The sequence below is a fragment of the Pararge aegeria genome, chromosome 24 (assembly GCF_905163445.1).
Source record: "Pararge aegeria chromosome 24, ilParAegt1.1, whole genome shotgun sequence".
NCBI lineage: Eukaryota > Metazoa > Arthropoda > Insecta > Lepidoptera > Nymphalidae > Pararge > Pararge aegeria.
Window position 1 is genome coordinate 6,292,050 of NC_053203.1, and position 27,974 is coordinate 6,320,023.

At 35.1% G+C, this 27,974-nt stretch overlaps 1 protein-coding gene across 1 annotated transcript; it reads left to right on the forward strand.

The window, feature by feature from the left end:
• The first annotated feature begins 701 nt into the window (after nucleotides 1-701).
• On the forward strand, nucleotides 702-26,037 carry LOC120634468 (GATA zinc finger domain-containing protein 11). Its single transcript, XM_039905079.1, has 17 exons — nucleotides 702-954; nucleotides 4,201-4,302; nucleotides 6,170-6,244; nucleotides 8,109-8,222; nucleotides 9,397-9,546; nucleotides 10,257-10,343; nucleotides 11,431-11,620; nucleotides 13,938-14,066; nucleotides 15,389-15,430; nucleotides 15,517-15,586; nucleotides 16,244-16,401; nucleotides 17,060-17,833; nucleotides 18,650-19,137; nucleotides 19,568-19,737; nucleotides 20,677-20,823; nucleotides 21,242-21,345; nucleotides 25,267-26,037. The coding sequence occupies exons 2-17, from the start codon at nucleotides 4,270-4,272 to the stop codon at nucleotides 25,548-25,550; spliced, it is 3,015 nt and encodes a 1,004-aa protein (XP_039761013.1). The 5' UTR covers nucleotides 702-954; nucleotides 4,201-4,269; the 3' UTR covers nucleotides 25,551-26,037.
• The last annotated feature ends 1,937 nt before the right edge of the window (nucleotides 26,038-27,974 follow it).

The window sequence follows — 27,974 nt, forward strand, 5'->3', positions numbered from 1 at the left end:
CAAAGGCAGAGGAAATCGCTGGCCTAGTATATTTTAGTATCATACAGAGTCTTAGAAATAATTCATTTGAACGGGTCACTCTTTGTTAAATCCTGGTTTTGGCGGCAGTTCAAAATAAGCTGATTTTCAGCATTTTCTATTTCAGAAAATAGTTAAAAATTAAAGTCTTTTAGCTGACTTCTAGTTTCAGCAATTTAGCACTCAATAAGTTATTATGGCAAAAAACACAGAAATAGCGACAACAAACAACATGGCGACTAAAGGAATTAATGCTACCAATAACTCAAACGTCAAGTTACGTTGAACGTCATTTATGTTTTCAAAAGTGATTTTAATCTGTTGACCAAACTCTTGTTGTCTGTCAGACTAAGATGGTATGCACTCTGTGCTTTTCGACCAAAAAGTATACAAACATTAGGAAACTAGAATAAACTGCTAGTGCATTTGCAGCTTTACTGTATAATTTATCTGCTATACATTTGGAGTTGCCATTATTTAAATTTTAATATTCAGCACAGACTACACCGTTGCAATATGGTGTAAATAAATATTACCTCAAATAATAACGTAAATATTATAATCAAATGCATTAATAAAATTCATTATAAATTTAAAATTATCAACCTAACCTTATGAAAAAAATATTTTCACACTTCACCCAAAATGGAAAACGACTCATTCAGTTTTCGAAATTAAAAGTAAAATGGACTTGTCTATGGAATCACAGAACGGAATCTTGTAAAAGATTAGGCCATTTCATAAAACAAATGTATAGTAACTCGCAGAAATTATCTTCGAGACAGTTGTATTTATTTCAGCTTTGCATTTTAATTTAAATTGAATCGTGATCAGCATTGTAGGCCCATTGTAGAGGATTCATCTTCGTCTCTAGCGGAAGGGTTAGCAGTCTAGATTCTGCAAGAGAAAAAGATTTGCATTGAGAGAAGACGTAAGGTAAACATCGATTTATTTTCTCCAAAAATGGAATCAGTCGACGATATTAAAGTGTACAGGTTTCTAGATGTAATATGTTGTGCCTCGAGTGTTTATAATTATTTTTAGTGCATCCTTGTACGAAATGAAAGTTTGACTAATGCCACATATTCTTCGGATGGCAGCTGGCCTATGTACTTTTAACGTAGTAGTAGGTACATATGTAAAACGCTACGTAAACGGTAGAGTGCTCTATAGTGTTATTTTGATGTTTCTATCAGTGATTGAATGTTTTCACAATATTTGCAGACTCTAAGAATTGATGGTGGATTGACTTGTTTTTTCCACAATAAAATGACAAATTATGAACTTGTCAAACCTTGGTTGAGTCACAGTTGCTCTCAAGTTATAATAGAGACTAAAGAACTCCAGCCAATTTGACAATAACTCTTTGTTGTAAATATTTTCATCCTTGTATTTCTTTTTTTTTCTGTATGCAATAGTCACAACTATTGCTTAGAGCTAAGACAGTTTAAGCTTTAATGTACCTAAGTTATTGTTCAGAGAAACAATATTTGTGATTCATCACAAAACAAAAGACATGCTATAAAAATATCAATACCCTTGATTTATTGCTTGATTCTTTTCTAAAACCATTATCTGGTATTCCAAGATACTACTATTTACTTATCTTCAAACTTAAAAACAATACTAATAAGAGATGTAACTTATACAGCTAAATTGAAAATATTAAGAAACAATATATAGTTATGGTCTTGTAGTCAAAACAATACAATATAATTATATTGTTTTTTTATTTCATCACTATTATATCAAGTTTCATTTAATATCTAAATGTTTCAACTCTACTAAAAACTCCAATATAAAATATTGGCTAGCTTCATTTTACTGTTACAAAATAAAATTAATACAAGAGAATTCTTGATGTTTACACAACATTATGTATGCAATGCCTTATTGTGCAAGATAAAGGTTTCCAACTAGGAAAGAGCTAAACAGACACATTTTCTATTAGTACTTGTAATTGATATGAAACAGATGTTTAGAACCTTTTGAAATTATGTGACAGAAAGTTTGCTAATTGTTTTTGAAAGCAAATAAACAAATAAGGTTTGGCAAATACTTTAAATATGTGCTAAAATATGAATTCCTTCATAGCTGGAAAAAGCTGTGGACAATATTATTTAAATATTGAATTTCAAGTTCCCATAGAACCTTAGATATGTGCATAAAAAGTCTCTTATATTGAAAAGTAACTTAAATTCATAAACTACTTTCAAATTTTGATTTTTTGAAAAGTTGTAGCACTTTTAAAAAAATAAATTCAAATAATAAACATAAATATTCAGTTTGTAGCTATAGATAAGATACAAATATGGAAATTTTCTATTATTGTTTTTTTACAACTGTAAATGACAAAACATGTTTGTATATTGCAAAAAACCATAAAGTCAAAGTCAAAAATATCTTTATACAAGTAGGCCCATTACCTCATGCCATATAGGTAGCACTTTTGATGCGTACATAAGAATTACACTGTAGTGAGATGATGGTGATAACCACATTCATAAACTTAAAACTAAAGCCATTAAGGTATTTTTGCACTAACAAATATGACAATCTCATCAGCACAAAACAGCTTTTAGAAAAAAACTCACCGAACTGGTTAGTTAAATTTTGTGTAATTTTTTTTGCAAATTAAGTTTACATGACGCTTTCAATGCTATGTGTACTCGTCATTGACGTGCATATCAGTCCATGTTTTTGGGTGTGTGCTATGTTTAAAAAACGGTTAATATGCATGTTGTTAGTGCTCTAAAATATATAAATAATCACAATTAGGATAATCACTTTGATAATCCACATCTGTAAAGTGAATAAAAAGAAAAGCAACTTTCCTCATGCTCTAGAATAATTGCTTGATATATTATTCGCTTTCATTATCAAATCACCAATTTTAAACAAAATTGGTATAATTTTTATTCAAAATTGATTTGAAAGGTTGATGAATACATTTTGTATAGCGGTTATAAGTTTTATCTGTAAACAGTTAAATGATTCTTAAGATAGTGACTGTAATTTGAAACCAATTTAGGGATTTTATCTAATTAGAAACTATAAAGTGCACTTAAGACTGGGCAGTATAGGGACAAAAGAGAACAAAGAAAGTATGGGAATATTATTAAACTAAATTTTATGGAGGAAAACTTGTGTGTCTTAATTCTAATGGTGTTTTTATATTTAACTGTGTTTTATTTAATAATTTAGTGTTTTGCTCATATCACAAACAGATGCTTAATATTTTAACTTAGATGGCATTTGGGTATTTAGCCGTAGACAACTAACTATAATATTAGATAATTATCAGAAATATCTACTTCTAATTTAATTGTATAACCAGCTAAATCTGGCCAAACATTGCTAAAGTTCTGTCTGACATTAATTCCCTTATAACCTTAGGGATAAGTGTATAATATTGATAGTAACTTCAATTCTTAAACTACTTTCAAAACACAATCATCAGAGGTTGTATCAAACATTATGAAACGTAAGCTATATCATCAAATAACATAATTTTTTAAAATATAAACCAAAATAATAAAAGAACACAGTTTGTTTGCATACAAAACATTATTTGTTAGGCATTAGAGGACAGTTGAGTTTGTCATTTTATCTTACTACTAATACTTGATTTCACCTAGTAGGTATGTGAAAAAAACAGCAAATGCTGACCTCTGCTATGTATCAGATGCCTTTCTAATATCACATTACATAATTTATTGGAGATGCAATGATTGCAAACATCTCATCTCATCAAATACCACACATTCTAGTAGTACATTTCCAAAGCTGTTTTCTGGAACTATTTTATTTTGCCTTAAGATGGTGTTTTTTTTTTGTTTAGGAAACTATGCCTTTCTAAACAGAGACCATTAAAATACTATATGAAAACAGAAGAAAACATTATATCAATCCTAATCATTAATTTATTTTCAAATTCTTGCTATTAATTTGTTTGTTTCTACATTATGTCATCTTAATCAAATTATACTGGACTATATTAGTTTTCCATTGTATACCTCATATATTAGTGTTTTTTATTCTCAATGTTCTGGTATATCTTGATTCCATTTTTCTCTCTCATTAAACCATAGCATGTTGAAATCCCTACAAAAGACAGGCAGTTGAAGTCCTCTGGCTGAAATGATGAAAATGACACTATAACAAGTATAAAATTACTTCCAGGTTGAGGGTGTGGCGGTATTTGTTTCGTATTTCCTGAAAAGTACAGAACAATTAGCTCTAAGGGCTAGGATGTCAGTGCTGAATCAGAGTGGGGAAGAGCAGGTAAACCAAACTTCTAAACTCTTTAAGATTTTGCGACTCCCTTGTTTAGGTAAGTACATTCAAGGAAATCTTTTTATTTTTGTTATACAAAGATAATAATAGTCAGGATCATAGAAGACTGACAGTTTTACTGTTTTTTATTTATTTTTATGTAATTTAAATAATTTGAAAAGATTTTAGTACCATTTTTTGAAAATCTTAAGCGGATAACATAACTGCATGTTTTGTAACATAAATTCTAATTACATTATGAAAAAAACGTTAGTACTTATTTATACTGACTATAATAGATATATACTGTAAAAAATTTCATAATCCAGATCGGCCATTATTCTACAATGATCTTTCTATGTTGATATTGCCCAGTGGATTGTTGGGCATGCAATCCGTTGATCCTGTTTGTGTACGCATGGGATCGGCTGGATAAAGTTAGATGAAACAATGGATATCAGTGCAAAGGGAATGTTGTAAGAATGGAATTACCCTTTCCTGAAAAACTACTGAGATGATTTCAATGCAATGTTTGTGTGCATGCAAACATTGCAAATGGACAGGATGATATTAAAATCTCCAGTTTTATTTATTAAAAAGTTTACCCGTAGGTTTATATAACTGGAATTGGTTTCACCAATTTATATCATTTGCTTGTTTAATGCTTTCCCTGTATGCACACCACTGTTAGTCTGATAACACATGTCATTTTTGGCGACCTCTCTGGCGCAATGGTGAGCGCTGTGTATTTAAGTAGGAGGTCCCTGGTTCGATTCCCGGCAGGCGCAATACGGAAATGTATAATAACTGAATTTTCTCTGGTCTGGTCTGGTTGGAGGCTTTCGCCGTGGCTATTTACCACCCTACCGACAAAGACGTGCCGCTAAGTTATTCAGTGTTCCGGTGCGATGGCGCATAGAAACCTATTAGAGAAATGACTACCAAACTCCTTAACAGGTTACTTACGAGGTGAGATTACAATATATTGGATAGAAGCAGGCGTTACTTTGCGGATATCCATTATACATTATGAAAATTAAGCTTAATTTGCTATACTCGGCGAACAGCAGCAGAATCTGTATGGTGTAATTTATAATTACTTTAATCAGTATACTCCACATCAAACAGCAACAATAACAACAAACAATTAACAACTTTAACAATTATTCATTGTAAAGTCAACATCTCCTGAGGATGCTCCGGTTTCGGAGCGAAGCGTGCGCAATGTACCCTATTGCTGAGGATCTGTTTGTTGTGGAGTATACAGATTGAAGTAATTATAAATTACACCATACAGATTCTGCTGCTGTTCGCGGAGTATAGCAAATTAAGCTTAATTTTCATAAGTGAGATTACCAGTCAAGGGCTAACTTTTAGTCGAATAAAAAAAAAAGTGCCACCTCATATATATTTCTTGGTCTGTAATACTTTATTCAGGTTGTCAACCGTTTAACCTTAACACATAATTGGATAGCACCAGATTAATATTTAAAAGTTATTCATATTGCGTAAGGCTTAACCATCAGGCACGTTGGGAATGTTTGAGTAATCAAAAAAGACGAGGGAAGGTCTACTCATCTGTTTTGTTACAACTTTGGGCAATAAAGTGTTTATGTATGGTACCCAAAAAAATGGACAATAATATGCCTTAAGGGGCAGATGATATAAAATAGAGAACATCTCGATTACTAGTTACAAAAAACTAATGGTAGGCTTTGTATAACTTTGCTAACCCTTAAGTTTTTTATAACTCATACTGGAGACTTTTTTGTTTTATTTAATTTGCCTGCCTAGTGCATACTCTGGTCATACCCTATATGCACGACCAAACGATCCATCCTGGATTTATTTTTTGACATTAATATTTTGATTTCAGGTGGAATGTCCCCTTTGTATGGAACCCTTGGAGGTAGACGATCTCCATTTCTACCCGTGCACATGTGGCTATCAAGTGAGATATTTTATATTATCAAAACACTATATCCTTAAGGAGCAATGGAAACACTCTAGAATTTTGAAGGCCGGTTGGCGCAGTGGGCAGCGACCCTGATTTCTGAGACCAAGGCAAGGGTTCGATTCCCACTTCTTGAAAATGTTTGTGCGATAAACATGAATGTTTTTCCGTGTCTGATTGTTTATTTGTATTTTATGAGTATTTATGTATATTATTAAAATTCAACAACATTTAAGTGAGGTGAAAACTAAACTTAATCGGGTCGTCATAAATAAAGCACAAGTACGGTAATGTTAAAATAAAACACGCGTGTCTAATATCGTAGATTATAAGCCTTATCTCGATGTCATAAGGTTCTCGTTACTAGCAAGTGTGATGAAAATAATATAAATATATTATTTTGTATTACTCATGCGGGGAAAGTAGTATCTTGACGCTCGCTGTTGCGGTTGAAAAAGAACCGTTTGCCCATTTTAAAATTACGCGTGAGATTTTTCATAAATAAAACTGTTATTTGAGTGCGACAAGTTTATTTGTCGCACATAAATTATTCTTGGCACACGCAAATTTAGATAAAATTGCTAAAAAAAAAAAAATAATAACAGAAAAAAAAAAATCGACATATTAAAACTGAATTGAGGTTGACGCGTCTGACAGTTTAATTTAATAAATAAAATTGTAATTAAATTAAAAAAATTAGTTTAAAAACTTTCCCCGCATGAGTAATACAAAATAGTATGTGCGACTAGTGCGACGTTGTCGATAACCCACTCAAGCGAGTGACCGCACTCGCTTCTCTCGTGCGTTCAACTTCGCTTTCGTGGGCAATCGACAACTTGTCGCACTTGTTGCACAATATACTATTAAATAATATATTTATATTATTTAAGATTATATTTAAAATTTCAAAGCCTTTTATTTTTTGTTGCAATATAATTTGGTTATAAATGAAAACACAGCTGATGGTATTGTTGTCGAAACATTTTTTTTTTTTTTTTTTATAAAAACTTTGTAGTTATTTCTTGATCCCAGTTCAACTTACGGCATCTTTTAAATGTCAGAGCGTGACTTAAAACTGCGTAGCTACTTTAACGCTACACCTCTGATATTAATGAGGGGGTAAAAGTTTTGTATGTGTAGTAAAAAAAAATTGTAACATGAATTTCTGCATTTAAAAATTCGGAAGCAGTAGATCAAATTAAGTTATTCGAATATCTTTTTATCACCGCGCCGCTGACACTCGAAAAAGGATGCTTCTTGTATACCAAACTATTAATTTAATTTTCTTAATATTTTTTTTTTACCAATGAACGGTAGAGTAGACAGATTAAATCGGTCACTATTTTTCGACGAACAAAAGTCAACGTGTTTTTTTTTTGACTAACCTACATGGCCCACCTGATGGTAAGTGGAAACCCATCCTCATAAACAGAGCAACACTTAACAGCGTACACGAGGGACACGTCCTGCAAACTGCCGCCCTGTTTCCATTAATCTGAGGCGTAGGTGTACCCCTAGGGCCAGCGGCGTACACTCCATACATGCAGAAAAGCACTGCATACCCTAACATTGATATATAACTCGAATAGGAGGAGAATTTGTGCCGTTTTATGCAATTTTCCTGGTGTATGCATACCCTGGTAGGAAACCCATTGCACGCCACTGCCTAGGGCCTATATGCCTTTAATTACACCGGTAACTACAGACACAGTGACGCTGCTTAAAGCAATGCTGCTTTAAAGCAGAAATGAGCATGGCGGTAGTACTTTCCGGATCGAGCTGCGTACAAATAATCCCTCTACTACTATTTAAACCGTATGGAGTTGAACTTGTTGAAAATTTAATTTAAACCTATCTCCAGATATGCAGGTTTTGCTGGAATCGTATTCGGGAGGGCGAGAACGGCCTCTGTCCAGCGTGTCGGAAGGCCTACCCGGAGAACCCGGCAGACTTCACTCCTCTCAGTCAAGAGCAGGTAAGCGTGAACTTTAGGAACTCTTTTAAGGTTGTCCATCTCCGGAGAGATTTTCCAACTACGCGGGGTTTACAAGACTCTGTTTTAAAAAAAAAAATATTAATAGCGGGCAAACGTGCAAGTGGGTCACTCGATGCTAAGTGATAACCGCCCATAAACATCTGCAGCACCAGAGCAGTCACCGATGCGTTGCCGGCTTAAGGAATATATATCCTTGAATAACCTTAGATTGTATTTTTGAGGAAACACATCATATGGGAGATTGTTACATAATTTGCAAGTGCGCCGTAGAAATGATCATCACCTATTTATTCAAACTGGTACTAAAAACCTCAACACTCAAGACCTTGTGATGTTGATAACGGTGTAAAATTGTAACGTTTCATATGTTTTAAATAAGTTTTTAGACTGACAGACAGACACGTAACTACCCTATATGCCTGCAGGCGTATAAGACGAGGTTACGCATCGTTGCCTGACATTGTTTATCTAGTTAAGATAGTAACATCTATATATGTAAAAGAAAGTTGTGTTAGATACACCATTTATAACTGAAGAACGGCTCGACCAATTTTTATGAAATTTGATTTTTTTGATTCCTCTTAGACCGGAATAGGATAATAACTATTAAAATATAACATTCATTAAAAAGAATTATCCGCGGTACGAAATTCGCCGGGACAGCTAGTTATCTATATACATAAAAGAAAGTTGTGTTAGTTACACCATTTATAACTCAAGAACGGCTGGACCAATTTCTATGATATTTGATTATTTGGATCATTCTTAGTCAGGATAAAAACTAAAAAGTATTAAAATATTGTATTTATAAAAAAAAATTGTTTGGCAGTACGAAGTTCGCCGGGACAGCTAGTTTTTTTATTATAAAAAGTATTTGAAATATACACCTGGGTATTTTACTCTGCATTCTAAATCCATTCCATGGTCTAACAATTAATAAATTATTTCGCCTTACGAAAAATAGACAAGAACTTAATAAGCTGACTGCCAAACTTCGCTAGTCGGAGTGGCATCAAAAAAAAGATTAGCAGAGATTAGAGAGTAAATAGCAGAGGGATTTTTTTTGGTGCTTTTAAACACTGCAGCGTCACCGAAGGTTGGGTAGCTCATGAAACCGGTCCACAATGTCTCAGATAGGTTCAATTTCTCGCAGGTGGCCGCAATAAAGACGGAGAAGAAGGCCCGCGAGCAAAAGCGTCGCAACAAGACCTTGGAGTCCCGTCGCGCGCTTGCGAACGTACGCGTTGTCCAGAACAACCTCGTTTTCGTCGTAGGGCTGCCCGTTCGTCTCGCCGACCCAGAGGTGAGTTATTGCATACACACCAATATAAGTTGTGAGGTACGCATTTGTTTGTATAATTATTTACGTTACTTTACTTACCTATGATAAATAAATAAATAAATAAATAAATAAAATAAATTATAAGTCCAGTGGGCAGCGACTATGCTTTCCGAGTCAAAGGCTGTGGGTTCAGATAGATAGATCAGATGTAATTTCAATATCAATTGCGAAGTCACAGTGTATTGCCATTAGCTGGCGTGCAAATATTACAAGCCATTGGTTGCAATTAACACAGAATCAATTTAAAAGCATGCAATTTTAATACAATACAATTGCGGTTATAATAATTAGAGTAAATATATATATATATATATATATATAATCAGAAACATATAAAAGTATATAAAATCAGAAACATTAATTGAAAATTCGTGTTCAATGTCAAAATAAAATACAAATGTCGAATGTTCGATTCTCACAATTAGAAAAAGTTTGTGTGATGAACATAAATATCAGTGTCCGGATGTTTATTTGTATATTATAAGTATTTATGTATATTGTATATTATACATAAAAATATTCAACAGTCATCTTAGTACCCATAAAAAAATCTACGATTATTTTTTTACTCGTCAAATGTCAAGTGTTACAAAAAATATTATTAAATTAAGTATAAGGTAATAATATCATTGTAAGTAACTTTGTTTTTAATTTTATTTGTTACTTTACAGATTCTAAAACGACAAGAGTATTTTGGGAAATATGGCAAAATACACAAAGTAGTTATAAACCAAAGTACTTCATACGCAGGGACACAGGTAATAACACAATTAATTGCTTTTTTTATAACTTATTAATGTTTGTTTTAATACTACAAAGATTGCTAAACACTCAGATAGAATGATGATGTGATTGTTTGCCCACTTGGCACGGGTCTCCTCCCACAATGAAAAGGGGTTAAGGTCGTAGTCCACCTCGCTGGCCCAGTGTGGACTGGTGGACTTCACACACCTTTGAGATCATTATGGAGAACTCGCAGGCATGCAGATTTCCTAACTATGTTTTCACCTTCACCTTTGGGGCAAGTGATATTTTAATTGCTTAAAACGCACTACTTTGCAAAGTTACGGGTGAGTTCTGGGACTCGGACCCACCGAAAGTGAAGTCGAAGTACAACTAGGCTATCATCGCTTCTTTTTTATCCATAGTACTAGTTTATTTACTTTTTAGATTTTAACTATAACAACACGTTTAACTAATCGTTCGCAAGATTTACGCCTACCGCGAAACTGTCGCAAGATAGGTAATCCTCTCTTATCCCCTTAGACCCCTAGTCTAGTCGACAAGTTGAAAATGGTACAAAATAGAGATAGACTGCTCTTAAAGTTATGTGCGTTAGCTCATTTGATCCGGAATGACGCCTAGAAAAAATGTGCCAAGAGAGTGTATGAACTTTTTTAGGCACGATCTTGTTAAGTATGCATGTAAGAAAGGCTCTACGAAGCGAACATTTTTTACAACTAATATTTAAACATTTTTTTTACTTACAATTAAGACGGAAGTTCGAGAAAAATTTGTTAGTTAACAATTGTTTAACTTGAAAAATTTACTTTAAGTAAAATTTCCAACGGGAATAAATTATTTATAGTGTTCAGAGAACACCATTATTTGTTTTAAATATTTTATTTTATATTAAAAAAATATATATTCAATACTTTAATTAAATTTCCGAACACAGAACTACATCTCGGCTGCTTTAAAGCAAAAAGAAAAGCGTGGCGTTAGTACTTTTTCGGACGACCTATGTCACAAAAAGCCTTACGTATTGTTACAGTCGAGCGTATCACAATAGCTCCCGTACAATCATAAACATATTAAGTGAGATTTTCTGTTTTGCTCCCCCAGGGTCCATCCGCATCGGCGTACGTGACATACGTGATGTCAGCGGACGCGTTGCGGGCAATACAGGGCGTCAACAATGTGACGCTGGACGGCCGCGTACTCAAAGGCTCGCTGGGCACCACCAAGTACTGCGCCAACTTTATGAAGAACCAGCCGTGCCCCAAGTCCGACTGCATGTACCTGCACGAGCTAGGTATATATATATATTCATTATCAAGTAATCCAACAGAGTTAGAAATAGTTGGAAAATCCAAAAGTGCACGCCTCGTTATCTCATTCATTACAATAAAATTGAGATTATTTGTAAATAATAATTAAAATACATCTAATTATACCGTGAAATGTAATACGCTTCTATTTCTCAAAATGAATGAAATGAAGCCTATAAAAAAAAACCGACTCGGATAAGTGAAGTATTTCGCTAATAAGCGTTCGCGTAATAATAAGAGATTTAAAAATATCATGAGTGTTAAAAATAGTGTTTTTTCTCAACATTTGTCTATTTATATTCACTTATAAAAGCAATAAAGAATAAAAAAAGTGACATTTTAAGTTGGACAATCACTCGGTGTAAGTCGCGTAAACTGACAGTAATACACACCTCAACGCTAAGCTTATGAGGAGTGCAATTATTTTTGTTACGGGTTTGAATTGTGACCGCCTCAACGTTATTATTATTTATGTACCATTATACAGGATAATTTTGAAACCGCTGCATATATTTTTTTTGGTCATTCGCTATCGGTAATAGAACATATTTCCACTTAATTTTTTTTTATTTTTTTTTACCGTGGCTGAGCATAAAATAATCAAATCATGGCTACTCGTAATAGGTAATTACCTAAATTAATAATAGCCCACTACCATCTTAGGCTGCATAATTACTTACCACCAGGTGAGATTGCAGTCATGGGCTAACTTTTAGTGGATTAAAAAAAATACATCGTAATGTGTGGCATGCATATGTAAGTAATGGGTAATTGTTTAAGCTATTATTATGCTTTATTTTATGGAATTACCGCTGCGAGAACGTTGGTCGCAAGTTAACAGCTGAGAGCTATTATAGGGTGCATAATTATCATTTCCGGGGACTAAACTTTTGTAACCGTTAATTTATGTATCGTTAAGTAAAACATATAAATATGTGTTCATAAATTTGGTTCATGTATGACATAATTAAATATCCGCACTGAAAAAAAAAATTATCCTGTACATTGCATATGATTTTTAGTTGGTTACATTAATTATGGGTAATGTTATTTCATGTATGTTTATATCTTATTTGTATTTATATGTGTTATATATTATTATTATTATTATTATTTATATATTTGTGTAATGTTTAAATCTTATTTATTGCACTCCCTACCTCTGTTCTATGTTTTTTCCTTTTACGATTTCTTCACAGAATTTTCTTCAGGAAGAAATCGCAATGTAACGATAAGGCCACCAAATTGTACTCTATGTTTATATCTCTGTAACTACTTTTTTCTTTGGTGTACAATAAAAGTAAATTGTGAATGAGAACATATGATACATGAAGTTTACAGCACATGGCGTTACCATCTAATGTAAACTTCATGTAGCATATGTTACCTAAGTAGATGGCGCCACCAGATCCTACAAAGCGCTATCGAAGTTTTCACATATAAAAGCTATATACCCTTCTCCCAAGTATAAATCGTTGGATCTCAGTCTATAAGCATGAACACCCGCTTATAGAGAGCTCTTCCTATTAATACGGTCGAGCAGATCACCGCAGCACAGCACCACAGTAAAAATTTAATACTAAAATAAGGCCAAATCTAGATTACAAATCAAAAAAATTTAATACTAAAATAAGACCAAATCTAGATTACAAATCTTACTTCGATAATTAAGTCATCATCATATCAACCTATTACTGGCCCACTTCAGGCCATCTGTCTCCTCTCATATTGAGAAGGGTTAAAGACCGTAGTCAGTCCACCACGCTGGCCTTCTTTGGTGGAATTAGTGGAATCCTAACACTTTTGAAGCGAGTGATATTTTGATTACTTAACTATAACCGCTTCAACAACAATTAATTAATTGGTACAAAATAAAATTGTATAGAACGAATCATTACACCCCAGCTATACTGCTGTTTATTTATTCAGCACAATACATTATGTTACATTTATAATACAACTAGCTGTTGCCCGCGACCTCGTCTGCGTTTTATTTTGTTTTTTAAAGAATTCAGTATCGCTAAGCCTTAAATGAGTAGTATATGTGACTGTCAATTAATTATAGACAAATAATTGGCAATAAAATAAAATTGCGACTATAATTAAAGATCTAAGCTATACTATCTCTTAAGTTGGACCAGACCGCTCACGGTGTGCCAATTTAATTTAAAATCGGTTAAGTAGTTTAGGAGTCCATCGCAGACAAACATCGTGACAGGAGATTTAAAATAAATTTATAATGTAACCTATGTACATTAGTTTTGGCGCAGCCATTTTTGTAAATTAAATAATTTTATGCAGGTGATCCGAAGGCGTCCTTCACGAAAGAGGAAATGCATGCCGGGTTGCACCAGGTGTACGAGCGGCGCTTGCACCAGCAACTGTTGCAGATGCAGCGGGACCGCCCCGACGACAAGCAGGCAACCGATGGTACGTCACCAGGGCTTGGGCTTACCAGGGTAACAGATGTACCAGGGTCTCTTAAACCGAGGCCGTTGGTATGTAATACGTGTTAGAGTGGTATGCTGATGCAGTGGAACGGCCCGTCGACGAGCAGGCAACCGATGGCACGTCACCGAGGCTTGGGCTGCAGGGGGTTTACCAGGGTAACAGATGAACCAAGGTATCTTAAACAGTGGCCGTTGGGACGTAATACGTGTTAGAGTGGTATGCTGATGCAGAGGAACGGCCCGTCGACAAGCAGGCACCCGATGGCACTTCACCAGGGCTTATCAGGGTAACAGATGAACAAGAGAGCTGTTTCACCTTTACACATGTGCTGAACTAGGTGCAACAGTGGCGGATGCAGATGCAGCGGGACGGCCTAGAAGAATAGCAGGCATCCTATCGTAGGTAAATCACCAGGGCTTAACGCCTTAGGCTAGCGGAGACTTACCAGGGTAACAGATGAATCAAGGTCTCTTAAACCGAGTCCCTTAGGATGTACTAGGTGTAAGAGTGGCATGCTGATGATGCGGGACGGCCTTTCGACAAGCGGGGGCTTACCGAGGTAACAGATATAACCAAGATCTCGTTCACCGATCCACATGCTGAATTAGGTGAAAGAGTGGCGCATGTAGGTGCAGCGGGTCCACCTCGTTGAAATCAGGCAACCGATAGCACGTTTCCAGGGTTCGGGTTAGGGGTGCTTACCTGGTGAACAGATGATCTGAAGGTCTCGTTCACCGATGCAAATTGGTATATCGATGATAGAAAAAAACTCATATACAAGTTACTGGAAACTATATTCATTTCTCATTTAAATTTAATTTTTGATGTGAAACATCTATAAGCGGAGGGTAAACATGATTTTTGGCGTGGCAACACGGGCCGTGGCGACGCATCGCCACGATATATGATTGAATTTTTGTATTTCGTTATTTTTGTAACAATAAAAATGCATATTATTTTGTAATAAAACAGTCATTATTAACCGACTTACAAAAAGGAGTGGTTATCCATTAAGTGATATTTATTTTTATTTTTGGAACAAATTTTGTAATGCTTCTTTTCATTATGCAATATCTGCAATATCTTTCAGAAACAATTTCGATGTTTCACATCTGCCAAGCGTCCCGTGACGGCTCACACGTTTTTTTACACCCAGTACACCCTTGCATTTTTGGATATTGTATTGGAAAGTTTCAGTTTTAATGAGGGACACATCTCACTTGACTGATTCTTAATTGTTATATGAACAATTCTGTGCTTAATTTTATCTTTGAAGATTACCTTTTTTTTTTGGTCTGCAGGTAGTTCTAGTACGAATGCAGAAAAGAGTAGTTCTAAAGATGGTAAGTTAATTTTTCATACAAATATCAAGTGGGCTTATCCCTCCACAAATGGGCCGTTTTGAATTTTGGGCAATATTCGTTTTCAGGTAATCAATCGAACTTTATACCAACAACAGTGGTTACGTCGTCTCAAGTTAATGTAGTCAGCACATCTAAGTAAGTTTATCTTTATTTTAAGATTGGAAATATATTTAAAAATGTTATCTTACATAATTAAAGCTACTGCTAACTATTGAGCTTTTGCAGCAAAGCCACACATACACATGTTCACACATGCTTGTGTATCGTGCTTTTATTGAACTATGGGCCTTAATTTCTATTTTTATCTTAAAAACACAATAGTTAAGTTTTTATCAAAGACATAAAACCCAGTATTCATAAAAGCACGGAATATTTACAACGAATATTAAGCTTAACTTGCTATGATCAACGAAAACTGTACAGGAGAATCTGTACGGTGCAATTAGTAGCTTATTCCACACCAAACAGACCCAAACAGACCTTCAAAAATGTACTTAAATGGACTATTGCTTTTTGCAACTGCCCGGGTTCTCTGTAGAATCGGCTTTTGAATAAAATGAATTTTGATTTTGAATACTCTTTACAGTCTAAATAAATGAAAGTACATTAAGCTTAATGTTCACCGTATATCATGAAATTCCGTGAAGGAACATCTGCTTCTATGCAAAAAAAAAATGCATAATGCAGTTGAAATTTTTTTTTAATGGAAGTGAAGAAGAAGTGTATTCTTTACTTCTGCATCTGATTCCATTGATCAGCCCAATTATTTAACTGGAAAATATCCCCTTGCAGATCAAAGAAAGATTCGGGCAATGGTAGCAATAGTAATGGAAATAGTAGTAACGGAATCAGCAATAGTAATGGAAAGGAAGCGTGGCCTAGCCTCGGTTCCTCACCACCCTCAGAAAGCCCCGCCAGAAAACAGTCCAGCCCCAAACCACAGCAGACGGGTAAGTATTCTTTAGGTAACATAGATTATGTTTAAGGACCTGTCTCCCTCGAAATAAGAATACTTTAGGATTTAGTCCGCCACACTGGCCTAATGCCGATTAGTAGACTTCACAAGCTCAAAAGAGTGTTGTCAAGAACTCTCAGGTACGCAGGTTTCCTCGCGATGTAATTACATTACCTTTAAAGCAAGTGATATTTTCATTGCTTAAATTACTCCGAAAATCTGGGGATCGAACTAGTTTTCCCGAAAGGGAGGCCGGAGTTCTAACTTAATGCCAAGTTATAAAAGAGTTGACTTAAGCTTTCCCTCCCTACTACAACTTCTTAAAAATAGCTAGAATTAATACAATTTTCTAGATTGCCCAAATATAGAAAATTTTATTAATTCTAGCTATTTTTATGAGTTTCGTATTGAGCTGCAACCCTATCGAAAACAAGGAGTGATTTATTATGTTTATGCGAATAAGAAAATAGCCTGCTCTGAAATAAAGTTGCCCAGAAATGACATTTCATTATACAAATCTTTGAAACAATTTGTAAAATTCCGCGAAAAATTATTATTGTTATCGAGGCTCGTATTGCTTGAGGATTGATATATTATCTAAACTAAAAGAAATATAGTCGCCGAGTTTTAGAGGTAACAAAATATCGTTCCAGTTAAGTCACAAGAAAACGGCACATCAGAACCACCATCCAGTCCAACACAGCTCCAATCACAGTCTCAAACGAAAAATAGCAAAGAGAATCACATCGACAGTAAACCAAGCAGAAGTAACACTAGCAACACAAATGGACAGAGTAGCAAGAAGAGCAAATCAGATAGCAAATCCAAACAGAAAAGTAGCAATAGTATCACAAACGAAACCAGCGAACCACAGACATTCGAGAGTAAAACAGAAGAAGAACAGAGCACGAATATCACTCAAACGCAGAACAATTCAGTCTTCGAAAACGACACACAGAGTTATTTATCTAATGACCTTGATGAATTAGAATCAGATAGACACAGCCTATTAGAAAACCACGATTTGTTAAACAACAGTGATCACAGTTTATTGGAAGACGACAACACACACAATTTATTGAACGATGCAAATAATGAAGTTATGATGATGCAGAGGCATAGAGAGATGCTGGCAGGGCTCGTAGACAACAACCATCTCATGCCTCAAATGAAGAGCCCATTAGTGAATGGATACGGGTTGTTAGACAGGGATTCAATGTATCTAGGCAATGATAGGCAGATTAGTCAAATTAACCACAGTCTCATGGACCAAAAGGAGATGTTACTAAGGGATCGCAGTAGGACAAACATGCTTCTCAGACAGAACGAAATGATGGCCCGCCAACATAATGTGATGGTGGAACCCAAACATTACAATATGCCCACCTCCAGTATAGGACTTGACTCTGCTGCTAGTGAATTATTAGGTAAGGGATTTTACCAAAATCGCTTGTTGACTAACCTAAAACTAAAGATCTTTAGAACACCTATCTTCATATTAATTTTCTTTATTTTCTTTACTCTAACATTCTATACACTTTTGGTAATGTGATTGTTACTATTAAAACTGATTAAACTTGTCTCACTGAAACATTTTATTTATCCTTAATGATGAGCTTTGAGGATTTGTTCCTATATTTTTTACAACATTATATATTATTGTACAATTTTTTTTTTCTATTTTTTCTTTTCTTTACTTAAAATCAATAAGTGGCTGCTTTATAACAAGGAACAGTCTCAGACAAGATACTTTGCCATATCAGCTCATTATATTTATTTCAATTAAAATTATACACGGTGACTTTTGTCCGTCGGCGACCAGATGTGCTAATTATAAATCATTGTTACAAAATCAATAATTCGGTGTACATTATACCGCGGTATATTTTATTGGTTCTTGTATCTATTCCGAATATTGCCTTGAGACACTGTGTCATCATAATCTAATATAAAAAATATAATATCTCCAGGCTAAAGAGGTCGCTAGTGAGGCCAATTCTGTTGTACATAAATCTCTAAACTAAAAGCTTGCCTTAAAGTAGTGCTATCGTTTTCCACAAGAGACAGTTAAAACGCACTGCTTTTCATCCTGAATTGCCACGAATGTATCACGATAAAAAGTCACTGTGTAAAGTCACAGACACATCCTTGCTCCCTTCCAGCGAAATTCCCCAAAAAAATCTACAGTTTATCCTTAATATTCTTGTTGAATAAAACAGTATATGTGACCTGTGTTTTTTCAGGTGCTAATTATCATCCAAATCACAATATGCTTCCACCGTTCGGTATGAGAGTAGACAATTCAATGGGCACAAGCTCTTTAGGTAACACAATGTCGGCAAACTCAATGTCAAATATTACTGCAAATTCACTTTCCGCAAACACAATGGCAAATTCGATGGGTTCAAACAGTTTGTCGGCGAATTCTATGGGAAATTCCATGGGCAGTTCAATGGGTAACTCCATGGTCAACTCAATGGGAAATTCGATTGGCAACTCAATGGGAAATTCCATGGGCAACTCAATGGGAAATTCCATGGGCAACTCAATGGGAAATTCCATGGGCAACTCAATGGGAAATTCCATGGGCAGTTCTATGGCAAATTCCATGGGCAGTTCTATGGCAAATTCCATGGGGAATGCGATGGGATACCTGATGCACAATCAACAAATGGGCATGCAGAATCAATCACAAATGCTCCTCAATGGATTCGACACACCACAGTCTGCGGTAAGTTTAGCTTTTTTAATTTTAGGTTGTTTTATTGATTTTTCTGTTTGATTGATCTGGTTAAATATCCTTCAATAAAGTCTGTTACATTGCAAAAACACAAAAGGGTACATTTTTAAAGCGAGCAAAATTGTCTTGAGTAATAGAACTGTGACTAATTATGGTTGTATTTAAGATGATTAGAACCTTTGGTTACACCAAGCTATCAAAATTCCAGCATACCTTGGTAATGATTTTTTGGTAGTTTAAAAAAGTTCTTACTTTGATTATTTTTTAAGTATGTAGGTACATTGATTGCTTGATCTGAACAATATTAACCTATTTTACAGCCATCAGATTCCAAAGGTTATGATTTTTTTAGATGCAAGTTAAAAGTTAGATATTTCTTCTGAAGCGTAGGTGAAAAATAATTAATAAAAACTCTGTGCAGGGCGAAGGTCGGTATCAGGCGGAAAATATGGACAAGTTCTTCACTGACTTCCATAAAGCGCAACAGATGCGGTTGTTACTGTCGCGCGGTGAAGAGCGTCGCCACGACCACATGCCCCACGCACACAGCATGCTGAGCGCGGAACGGTTAGAAATGGAGCACAAACAGAGGTGAGAGCTCTCATAAGGACCGACACATTAAAATCTAGCAAGCGGCTTTTCAGTGGCGTAAATAGCTCAAGGAATAAAACACAGTTATCGAATTATAAAGAAGAAAAACCGTTTCTATGTTTCTGCGCATACGGTATTAGATTGAATATAAGTAACAAGGTTTTGCTCGTGACTTTGCTCCACATTTCGTTTGGGATATTTAAATTCGCCCGAACCGTTTGTTTTTAGGATAAAGCATATCAAAGATGCAAGCGGTCTCTATGCGCGATTTCCTCACCCGGATTACCTTTTAGGTCGTGCATAATAACAAAAGTCTGCAGAAATGGTTCTCGGTTCCATCGGTTATCCATGTTGCCAAATTTTGTCAAGATAGGTTCAACGGTTTAGAACATTTGTGGTTGTATATTATGCATATGCATAAGTGTCAAAGAATTTTCGTTTTACAAAACTGCCGTGGATGGATGGAAATGGATTTCTTGTATCAAAATACTGCAACGTCGTCGGTGAGAAATGTGTCTAATGTTCTTGACAATAAAATTTAATATTCTAATATAAACCAACTAACAATACATCTGTAGAAATTCAATCCAGATTATAAGGTAAGAAAATAATTTTAGGATTATTTAGGACCGTAAAATTATCGAAAATCTTTAACTTTTTAACTCCATTCTGGTAGTAGGCAAAATTTTCCCCACAGGAAAAGGAAAAAAATATATAATATCCTCCCACAGTTTTATCCAATCTCCGAGCATGTGGTGACGTAATATATGTAATGTCGAGCGGGAATAAACCTCCTTTCCCGTGGTGCCGTGTTCCGGCAAGAGGACAATGTGTTAGTGGATATAATCGGGGGATAATTTTTTTTGTGGCTTTTAAACTAGCCGTATCGACTGGTATTGAGAACTTATTTTTGTTAATTTCATGTATTCCGCTTCACAGAATGAGTAACTTAAGAGCGGCAGAGGCAGGAGGTCGCGCGGCCGGCGACGGCGACGATGACCTTGACTTTGATCCATTCAAGGAAACACAGAAAGCACTCGCAGAAATGATGGAAACGGAAGTCATGCTCAACTCTATCTCAAATGGGTGAGTCCATCAAAATTCAGTTGTTTCCGGTGCACTCGAGTATGGATTGTTGCCTGGAAGATATGTGTACGTAGCGATAATTCCACCAAATAGTAACTTCTTCCTTGTCGCTTTATTGAATTAGCTCTGTGGTGTGCAATAAATTCGTATTCATTCATTCGTTCGTTCGGTCATTCATTAATTAATTCATTCATTGCGCCTCCGGAAATCACAAAAATCACTAGACACCCCATTAATTTAATTTTTTAATTTTTAATTCGATATTGTTATCTAATTAATATTGTTGACTAATTGTTGTTTTAAAAGTATTAATATGGACTTTGCCTGAAATAAAGAAATTATTATTATTATTAAAGTGACTCCTAGGTTTAGTGGAAACGGGCATGAGTATGCTAAACTGTGATGTGTATGATTGCAGCGACAATATGGAGCGCGTACGCAGATCTAGACTGCCACCGCCCGGCTTCAGTCACATGAACACGTTCGGCCTCGCCATGCCAAGGCACCAGGGGCATCAACAAGGTAAGATGACTTCTGTTACTGCTGCGTGTAAGACAGAGGGCGTCAATTTCGATAAATATTCGATGTTTTTTATGCGAAACGTGTCTATGGGAGAGGGTAAACTTGATTGTTGGCGTTGGCGTATATATGATAAACATGGTGTATATATGGTGGCCGGTCAGTTGATGTCATAAAAAAAAAAAATTAGGTCCGGTATGTTGTGGGGTACCCGAATCACCCCCATGTATGTTCCGCGATATTTTATAGTTTTGGAGTTACTCGTATGATTTTTTTTTAGATTTTTTGAGGAATTTCGACATGACCATTTTAAAATTTTTCTAAAAAAAACATAATACTTTTTTTTGCAACTCATGAGTTGTACTTCTATGCAAATCGTACAATCAGCTTCGTAGCTTTGGTGAAAGTTACGAAAATGTTGGTCTAAAGTAAAAAATTTAAGGTCCGTGAATTATTACTTAGATTTTTAATTTAAAGTTGAAAATTATAGTTAAACTTTTAACTTGATGAGTTAGTTTGAGTATTATTATTGTATATATTTTTTGTTTTCAATATAAATGTAAATAGTAATTATTTTATGGGACAAATTTGTAATGCTTTATCTTCTCAGTACGCTATATAAGATTCCTGTTGTAATTTGTTCTTTTATGCATATAACTTATATAAAACAGTTTCAATGTTACACATCTGCCAGGCGTCCCGTGACGGCTCTTTTTTTTAGTTTGGATCAATTTTAGAATGATATATCAAACTATTCTTTATAGTATGCCCACGATGGTAAATGGGGATTTACTCGAGCGTCGTAGAGACCTATTGGGATGCAAAGCTTAGATGATAACAAGAAAAAAATGTTAGATGATATATACCTTTACCAGTGGCGTGCATAGCCCTTGGACCCAGGGTATGCACAAGGTGTTCAGCACAAACATAAAGTAAAATTTATATTTTAGATATGTCGGTTTATAATCAAATTACTTTACGAAAGTTATATTTTTGATTGATTTAATACTATCGTCTATCTACTGCTAATTGAATAAAAGTACATACCCTGATTTACGTCACAAAATTATGACACACCATTCGGCAGCATTTTCTAAGCACACTGAAGATGATAATATTTTTTTCCAACGTCTTGATGAAAATTATTAATATCACAATATCCTTAATAATTTCAAACTTTACGTATATTGGACAATAAAACAAAAGGAAAGCAAAATAATCGATTGGTGTGTACAAAGCCGCTTAGTCAAGAATAGTTTTCGTAATATTTATTATTAAATATACTTTATCACCTTTTTTTGGGATATTTGTAACATTGGTACACTCCTTCCTTTGCGAATGATTTCTAATTTTACGATAAAGGGATAGAAATTAAAGTTGTCTCTAAGTACTTTTTCCAGGCACACTGAACCCAAACAAAGACCGCACGAATATGCTTTCATTATAAAATGAATGAATAAACTATAAAATAACGTTAACACATTAAACTATCACTACTCAAACTTTTATAAGTTGCTGAATTTATGCACTTTAACCGTTTATTTATCACCAACGCCATAGAGCATTGTTCGAAGGTAAACAATAATGGCGATTGAATATGCTAATGATAATATTGCAATCGAAATTAGTCAAAATATGTCTTTAATTTTTTTGTAAGTATGGGTACGAACGCTATTTTATTTTGATATGTCAACAATAAATAGAAACAATATTTATTGTTAACTTTCTCACTTTCCAATAATTCCTGGAATACTTTTCATAAAAAAATCAAACACGTAATTGATTATCCACTTCCGTAAGCAGTGCTTATAGACACCCATACATAGAGAATTTATGAATGAAACTGTTCACACAAGACCGATGCTAATCTTGTAAGTACAAGCGCACGATTATAACATTACACGACACACACTACTAACTTGCACGCACACATCTAGCAGAACGATTCTTTCTTTGGGCGTGCTTATTTTATTTGATATTTCTATGCAACAGTAGATGGCGTCATATGTCGAGTGATTCATAATAATTGATTTACCCTGCAATCGATAACATGAGATTTCAATGATAATATAGGTATTTTTACGTGTTTTAAAAGGTAAATGTTTAGCATTTACGGTTAAAAATTAAAATACGAAGTAGAAAATTTTATTTTATAAGCTATACCTACGCCTCGCGCGCGCTGGTTGCGCTGTCGCCTGTCTAGCGACAACTGCCCTAGAAGTTTGGCCGCTCATTACTAGATGGCGCTTTCATATATTTTTTACTTAGTGTTTTTTTAATTACAAAACTTTAATGGTCCTATCTGAAGGTTCTTTAAGACCCTGAGGGTAGGGTATGCACTGCTTATTTGCATATATGCAATGCACGCCACTGACCTTTACATCGGTAGGGGAAGCGGCTCTAGATTTTTAAATATGTAAAAAAAACTGTTGCATGGACATCCTCGAGCGCGTCAGCGGCCATTTTAATAATGTGCAAAAAAAAATCGCCATTTTGAAATACTCAAGCGCGTCAGATTAAAATATATATGGTTCATCTTTATATTCTAAACCTATTATCTAGAGGGATTCGCCTGATCTCACAAAAAAAAATTAGAAAAACGGTTCACCTTAAAGGCCATCCCTGCATCCTTTGAGCTCTCCCAGCTCGAACGTCTGACAGAAGTTTCAAAGAACACTATTTTTGAAATTTTCAAACCGCAATAAATTTTGAATGGATCAAGCAATTTTCTCGCGGTTGGCGACGCAGTTTTATCATCCTCATAAGTAATTTTGCAATTTTAATTGACCGAACCACAAATTTCGGAGTAATCCCGAAAAAGCACTTTTTCGGGTTTCTTTCGTTCACTATATCTCTCGAACGAATCAACCGATTTTGACCAGCTTGGTGGCGATCGACGAGGTTATTCAAGCTCAAAGGCGGATTCGTTTTAACTTCCTATGACCTTAAAACGTCAAGATCTGATGAAAACTCGATTTTCGCAAAACGGGGTAAAACCAATAACTTCCCGAATTGTTTAAAATTTTTAATTTTTCTTAGCGGGAAGTCAAAATTTTTTTTTTTTTTTTAAATCATTGAACTTAATTAATTGAAAAGCTCAGGAAATAGCATGCAAATAAATAAGTGTAGGAATAGTAACGTGGAGAAGGAAATATAGGCTTCACGCAACTGCACGCATTTAACTTATCGACGAATTTTTGTTATTTTGGCTTGCGGAAATCATCAGATTATATATTTTTCATTATTCTTGAATTATTTCCTTCAAAATAAAAATTAGCTACGCTCAGAATGTCGAGATAACGTTTTTTTTTACAACTTGTTGCCCTTCCCTTTTTTTACGTCACTCTTAAATTGTCAGATTAGTGGAATATACCCTTTTTAGGATGTAATTAACTCACCCTACCTTAATCTGACGCGCTCGAGAATTTCTGATGGTCAATTTTTTTTACTAATCGGGCGGGGTATATATGGGCCTCATGTTTTGTGAAGGTACTTAACCGGGTACAAGGTATCTACCTGTATATTAATCTGCCGCGCTTTAGTAAATCCCGAAATCCCCGCCTGGGCTCCCCTACCATAAACCGGGATTGTTGCCCACCGGGGGCACCAAAAAAGGTACGATGTCTTTTACTGCTGCGTGTAGGACAGGGCTAATATGTTTTCGGAATATTCGATATTTTTTAGGTTGAAACAATTTCGTTCGAAAAATTTGATTTTGGAGCGATGCCATTCGTTAATCGGTTCCTTGCTCACTGGAGTACAAAAAGGGCAGACAGCTTAAGGTTTAAGTTTGCGAACGAAGTTACACAATTATGTAAACATATATGTATGAACGCTTCATAAGATCCTGTGATAGGCCTATATGACTAAAGAATATTTAAATATGATCAGCTCAGGCTACAATCCGAAACGCAATGTTCTCAGATTGGACCCAGATGGACCCAGCCATCATGTCAACCTCCGTCAACTTCGGCAAGAACCAACCGCTCCGCCAGGAACAGGCGGGCACCCTGAGTCAACAGCAACAGGAGCTCTTCGCGCGGTTCAACCACATGCAGGTCCAGCCCAACGGGGTCAAAATGCCCCAGCAATGGCCCCAGCAGAAGCTGTCCTGGCCCCTCCAGCACAGCGCGGCCTATAACGCCATCCCCCTACCCCCTGGCTTCGCACCACCCAAGAACCCAGCCGAATGCATCGACGCTAAGTAAACAAACAACATGTGCAATCTTCAAAAACCGGAAACACATTCAGCGGATAATATATTTTCTATTATTGTCTCTTTCCGTTGGTGATGTGATCGAAAAATCTTTGTATTAAGAGAGCATATTTTAACGAGAGAAATATGATAACAAAGGATTTGTAAAATGAATTAACCTATTTGTTTTATTTAAAAGAAAAAAAAGATTATTATTATATATTTCTCTTTGGTTTTTATTATTCTCTATTTTCATTCACTCAGTCTCGGCTCGTTGTCCCCACGTATCATATTTCTTAGATTTCGTTTCTATTAGTTGTTTTTGTTCGACTGAAGATATATGTATATTCGTTATATATTTATATATTTAATAGAATCATAAAGCTGTTACATCAAATTATTATTTTCTATATTAAAATGAGATGCCAATTACACGGTTCAGTTTTGTACCTTATTGAGCCATTATCCATTGATGAGATCATTAAATTGAAGTATTATTACTGATTCTTTTAATACACACACCTGAATTAAAACTACCTGCTAATTGTCTGAATTAAAAGGAAAAATATGGAATGAGGAGCGATAAAAGATGTTGTTTTTTTTTTAAATCTTTAATAAAAAAAACTATTATCTTTACGTTTGTACTAAAAGACAGTAAAACTTAAACATCGAAGATGATCTTAACACAGTATAGGTAAGTATACAAAACACAAAAAATATCATTAACTTTTCAATCTCGTAACTACATAAAAAAAAATTACCCTGACAAATATATTCATACAGTAACTTTTTATAAAGTAGTCCGAGTCACACATTGACGCACGCAACGCCTTTCTCAATAGGCAGAAAGGTCCGATGTAATAAATTTTTCAGATAAACAATTGGACCATAAGAGTATACGAACATTAAGTAAATAAAAAAGAATTTGTTTCTACTATCACAAGTGCGTGCATGCGTGGAATAGAAGGACGCGAAAGCAATATATTTTAAAATGAGTTACACATATAACTAAAACCTAAACCCTCCATCCATCCACGAAACGAGGTGTGGTCAATGCACTGTCTCTTCACCTCGGTTCTAGTAAGAAGCACCTTGTCAAATAAGCAATGCGGATTGAATGGCGGGTATTAATATAGGGCCGATAGGGATAGGGATATTTATCATCTTTATCTCTGTTGCAATAAAGAATTTATCTATCTATCTATCTATATACGAGTATCATGAATTTTTAAGAAGTTGTCAATTTCGCGCTGAGTCGCGATTAGACTAAACTATAAATATACCACTAGATCAGGGCCCTTGGGAATCCTCATGGATATTACCCCACCCAAGGATTTGTAGTAGTTATGTCGGACTTTTACCGGATGAACCCCACGGTATGCCAACTCGTCGTCTGGTGGCTGGGTCACGGGAGCGTTTTAACGCGTCGCAACACTAATTCTGGCCCCTAAAGTGTAATGTAATGTTTTATGAGATAAAGCATTATTATTGTTATATAATAGACATAGGAGCTGTTACTGATGCTATAGAGTATCATTTCTTGTCCTCATTGTATTTTTGATGTTTGTCCAGTCTATACTTAAACTGATTCAGTAATACAGTCAGTACATCTTCAGGCAAGGCATTCCACATTTGTGTCATACAAATTCTATTGCTGATAAAGTGTTTGGAAGGATTATCATGCTTGTGAAATTCTTAGAGAAAGCCGTAAGCTTCACATTGCAACAATTCGCGATTTGATTATCCTTCTATTCCACACTCGGTTAAAGTCTGATCAAACTGTGCAGAAGACGTCGTTCTTGGTTATTCATCGGAGTAATATGTCTCTTAATTTTTACGACGAAGTAAAGTTTGTATCAACTTAAAAGTTACTGTTGAGTTTCTTGCCAGAATCGGCCACTTGACAGAATCTGCGTTTTGATTCACTAGAAACAAACAGACTTGACGTTGCAAATCATATTCATTACAGGCCAACTTGAAATAAATAACTTGTATTTAAATTTATAAGTAGCAAAAGAAGAAACCCAAGATTCAAGTTCAGGTCAGATAGAAAGTTTTAGTTGCATGACACGATCCGCACGAACGTCTTCCGTCCAGCGGGGTATGTGACTCAGTTTGAAAAGAACAATAATATTTGTCCTGAGTTTATCGGAGTTTATAATAGAATAATTGTTCGACACAAATCTCTAACATGTAAAAAATTTACCAGTCTAAAATGAGACCGGTCAATCGGACCGGAAGTACAGGATTTGTGTACAACGGAATTGACAGGTGTAAAAGCAATCCATTTTACTATTTTCTTTCTAAAAAGGATAGCAGTATTTTTATAACTTTATATTATTAAACTAGCTGACCCGCGAAACTTCGTCTGCACCGAATCGGTTATTAGAGGTTTTAATATCTTAAAAAAAACCTAGAAGTGAATTGCAGCGCTACC